The sequence below is a fragment of the Neltuma alba genome, unplaced genomic scaffold (genome assembly GCF_004799145.2).
Source record: "Neltuma alba isolate B1F8T4 unplaced genomic scaffold, ASM479914v2 tig00010855_pilon, whole genome shotgun sequence".
In the NCBI taxonomy this organism is placed as follows: domain Eukaryota; kingdom Viridiplantae; phylum Streptophyta; class Magnoliopsida; order Fabales; family Fabaceae; genus Neltuma; species Neltuma alba.
The window spans coordinates 367,329-372,090 of NW_021635649.1; the positions used below are offsets into that span (position 1 = coordinate 367,329).

The window sequence follows — 4,762 nt, forward strand, 5'->3', positions numbered from 1 at the left end:
GACGTCGTAGAGACGGAAGCGTATCTCACTGGTACAAACCACGAGGCTGGCAACTCACGCTTTTGCTCCCGTTTTCCTCGCAGGTTAAAATACGCACTTTTTCAGGTGCTTACGTTAGCATCATCAACTACGCCGCGCACGTTAGCATCGGTACGGCGGCGAGGCGTCAAAACCGTCCGATTGACGAATTGAGTATCTCCACCGCCACGCTCTTCGCCGTGGAAAATATATTAACATTTTCTAAAGACGAAAATAAACAAATAAAAAATTCGGGAAATTTTCGATTTATCTCCACAAAGTTTTCATAGTGCCTACTCAGGGATAGTGACGAGCACAGGTCGCCAAGCTCTCTTGAGGAATCTATATCGGAACGCCGATGAGACAGGTCTGAGAGATGTGGTTCCGCCACGTCGGAATGCCGAACCCGTTCGGAATCTGCTGCTGAGGCCGGAATTCGCTATCGCCGGCGAGAATCCGTCCTGCTCTCGCCTTTCTTCATCTTGGCGCCTCTTTTCATCATCGACCGGCGGCGGAGAAGATACAAACAGATCCTTGAGCTTCCGTCGAACTCTGACCTCCTTTTCGTTCATTTCCGTCGGATCTTCATCGGCGAGGTCTACAGGAGCTTCCTCGCAGCGAGCGAATCGGCGGCGGTCAGGGCGGCTGAGGAACATGCGGAGGGTCTTGCGGCGTCGGAGGTGGATGACAGGGCTAGTGGTAGGGCTGCGAGTGGGGCTGCCGGCGACGGCGCACTGGGTGGCTAAGAGCTTGAATTTCTGGAGTGTGGCCATTGAAAAAGGGGAGATAGATTAGATTAAGTAAGGGAGAAGCGAAGGATTGCTTGCTAGAGAGAGAAAGTGAGATCTGAGGCCATTCGACTCGATTCGATTCCGATTCGATCGGCTTTTGAGCTTTATGACTGAGGGATGTTACAGTAAAAGACAGAAAGGGATAGAAGGTGGCCTGAAGCAGGAAATAAAAAGGAATACTGAGAATACGAAGGGCTTTCTCGGTGGAATATAAACACTGGCAGACACGTGGCTGTGGCACGTGGCATGCGTTTTTCCTTTTTTTAATTACTAGTGATCTAATATATATATTTTTTGGAAAAACCTAATTTATACTTTAATTTAAAATACATTTTTAGGTAAAAAATTTACGTGAATACTTTCAAATTAATTTATATAAATATAGTTTTAATGTTTTATGTTTCAATTTATAAGTGTGAAATTGTCTTACTCAACTAACTAGGAATGTGTGCTTGAGTGGTATGAATTCATTCTCCCTTAATCAAGATAAGGGATTCGATTTCTGTTTAGGCATGAAAAGTGTTAAATCCCTTAATGTGAGCCGTTGATGTACCTGAAAGATACTCATCTATCTGGCCAAAACTTAAAGGAAAACTTATATTGGAGTTTTTTTTTAATTTTTAATTTGGTACCTATGTGTTTTTTTTTTATATTTCATTTAATTTTACTGTTTTAGTAATATTATTAGTTTTTGTAACTTTGTTCAATTAGCATTTTTAATCTTTATACAACGGTTAACATTGCTAATAGGACAAAATTAAAGATTTAATTAAGAAAAAACACATAGGTATCAATTTAAAAATTAAAAAAAAATATAGGTACTCAAAATGGTTTCTCCAAATATTCCCAAGAGATTTTACTGTTGGCTTATTACAAGTCTTACTTGCAATTGCAATCAACTTTGTGTTCACTATCAAGTGCTCCGCCTTCCTCCCAATTTCCTTTGACCATTTTGGACTCGCAAGATCCTTCCTTCTTATCCCCAGTCGTCTAACTCTATACCCTCCAAAAGAAGACTCTAAATTAATATTCTTGCGGCAAGGTTGTATGGATTTTTTTTTATTTTTATTTTTTTAAAAATGAAGAGTCTTGGGTAATATTGTAAAAGCCGAATTGAACGTCAAATTAAAAAAGCTAACGATTCATAGATGTAGTTTTCATGATCAATCAATTTGACCCGCAGTCAAATCGGTAAGATAATAATTAAATAAAAAATTAATTATATAGGTATATAATATTATATATAAGAAATAAACTTATGATAAATTTAATGGTCAATATAATAGCGTCACAATATATGAAGTTCTCAATAAAATAATATTATATGACTACAGATTCACTAAAAATATATTAAACTTTTTGAGAAGGCCTTTTTTTTATAAAATTTTTGTATGTTTTATTAAATTCTTCAACATTTTTCGTCATGCCCAAAAAAAATTGTTTGGTTTTATAAAGACCGTTCTAATTTGTAGTTTAATTTCTGGTTCTAACTCAATATCTATCTCGATTCAACTGTGACAAATAGTTTTTTTCCCTCTTTTGTCAAAACAAAGTTATTGACAAGTTCCATCAACAATTCAAACCGGTATGGTATGATTGTCCAGTGTAGTCTGATTTTTCATAAAAGGCGACGTGCCTACTCCACTCCTCCTTTTTTTGGTGAACAAAACTAACGGTGTTAAGTTTAAAAAACTAAAACATTATAAAATTAAGAAATCAAATGAAATCTCATGCAAAATTAAAGGATCAAAGTTGTATTTTTGTTTTTGGTGAAAAAATGTTCCTTTTTTTTTTTTAGGGTTTTACAATGACAGCACCACTAGAATTTGGAGAGTTTGTTTTGCATCTTCATTTTCTCTTGTCTGATTTAATTAAGAAGCTCAAATGTGGTATTTTGGGAAATTTCAGCCAGAGGTGTTTTTTTTTTTTTGCCAATAACAATCAACTTTCATTAAAAATGGTTTAATAATTGAATCCTATAGGAAAAACGCATTTAAAAACAATTAAAGGGTATCATAATTCATAATAAAGCTATTATAGTAAGTGAAAATTCTTGCATTGTTAAGAAAAATTGATGGATATTTAATCCCGTGATCCAAAAAATAAGTTATATTTAACTATTTTTACCAACACTAAGTAAGGGAGTGGAAAATATGCTAACTAGTTTAAAATGCAGTTTTAATGTAGATAAGGATAAATTAAATGAGGGGAAAGATTTAACGTTCTATATACTCATCTAAATGGGACTTTTTTTATGGCAAAAAATGGAAATTTTTTTGGACTGATTATCTAAATGGGACTTAGGGGGTGTTTGGCAAAACCAAAACCTAGGTTTCAGAATCACTTTTCCGCAAAACGAGATAATCTCCTCCACATATTTACTTCGTAATCCGTAAAAGCACTTCTGAAACCATGGTTTGGTTTCTATCCAAACACCCCCTTAGATTATGAAAAGAGTGAGTATGAATAAATTTGCTCATAAATTAGAACAATGCCTTTAAAGAGATATGAAGGATAAAATTTTCAGGTCAGTCTGGTATTATTAAGAAAATAAATTCTTAAGAATGTTAATTTCTTCATTTGATTCTTTTTTATAAGAAATAAATAATTTTTTGCCAAAAAGACAATTAAATTGTTTGTTGGCCGTTGATTGTAGCTTTTGTCAATGGCATCAACGAAAGGAATGGACGATTAATGTAAAGATTAAATCTGTTAGTCATTAAATATGTAATTAAGTTTTTGTTATTTTGGGCAAAAATTTGTCTTGTTTGTTGACTTTGGTTGTGACAAACATTCGATGTTGCTTGATGAAGAAGATATTATAAGACAATCCGTCAAGGATAAGAAACAGTGAATAATAATAATCTTAGCAACCCAAAAAAGAAAGAACAAAAAGAAAACAGAAAAGAAAAGAAACAATGAACACACCATTAAGTTGGCTTTTGAGCACATGACATGCACCTCTTTTCCAGTATTCTACGTAGTATTCTAATGTATTAAACAAAAATTAAAGGATTAAGTAACATTTAGTATCGTAAACCACTTTTTCTAATAGGAACCAAATTATGTTTTTAAAAGTGATTTTACAATATACAAAATAAATATGTAGAGGAGTTTGTATTGATTTACGGAAAAAAAAACTTTTTAAAATTTTCGAAACACCCCTCAATGTTATAAGCTAATTATTAGTGCATTTGGCACATGAAGAGCTTGTTTGGAATAGTTTATAAATAGTTTTTCAATCGTGATATATAGAATACGAGGTAAATATATGAAAGAAATTTACCTTGGCTTATGTGAAACGTGCTTATAAGTGATTTCAATCGTGATGGCAAATTGAGCCTCAACTGTAATTTTTGAATAGCATTATATTATTCTAAAATAATTTTTAGTGTAATTTTATCCTTAAACTATCCTCTATATTGTTAATTGAATACTCAGTATTTTAAAATAATTTTTTGATACATTTAACACGTTAATGTATTTTTTGGGTAGGAATGAGTATCATTTTTTTAGTCAAAAGATAGCACTAAAGCGTTCATTGCTACGGGGAAAAATACTTTTGAGAATAAAATTGCATAAACAATTATTTTAACTTTTAGAATATTGGATACTATTAGAAAATATTTTTAGATACTAGATACAACAAAAATTAGTTTATGAGACTGAGAATTATTGTACTTAAACCTTTATTTTTATTTAATACATTTAAATATTAAAATTTTTTTTGTTTAAAATAAAAAGAAAAGAGTACAGATAAGATAGGCTCACAGTGGCCAGTGCTCAAGTGAGATGGAGAGATAAATTGGGTTTGTACGTTTGGGACAGATGGGGCGGAACCACGACGCCGTATCACAGATGAGCGTTATATGCGGACTTGTCCAAACATCAGCAGAAGATTGAAACAGTAGATGAATGAGCCGATTTACTAATTCATACACGGAGCACAGAGA

At 33.2% G+C, this 4,762-nt stretch overlaps 1 protein-coding gene across 1 annotated transcript; it reads right to left on the reverse strand.

Annotated features, from left to right (window-relative positions):
- Positions 1 to 311: 311 nt before the first annotated feature.
- LOC114759486 (uncharacterized) lies at positions 312 to 791 on the reverse strand. Its single transcript, XM_028948663.1, has one exon. The coding sequence runs from the start codon at positions 789 to 791 to the stop codon at positions 312 to 314; it is 480 nt and encodes a 159-aa protein (XP_028804496.1).
- Positions 792 to 4,762: the final 3,971 nt, after the last annotated feature.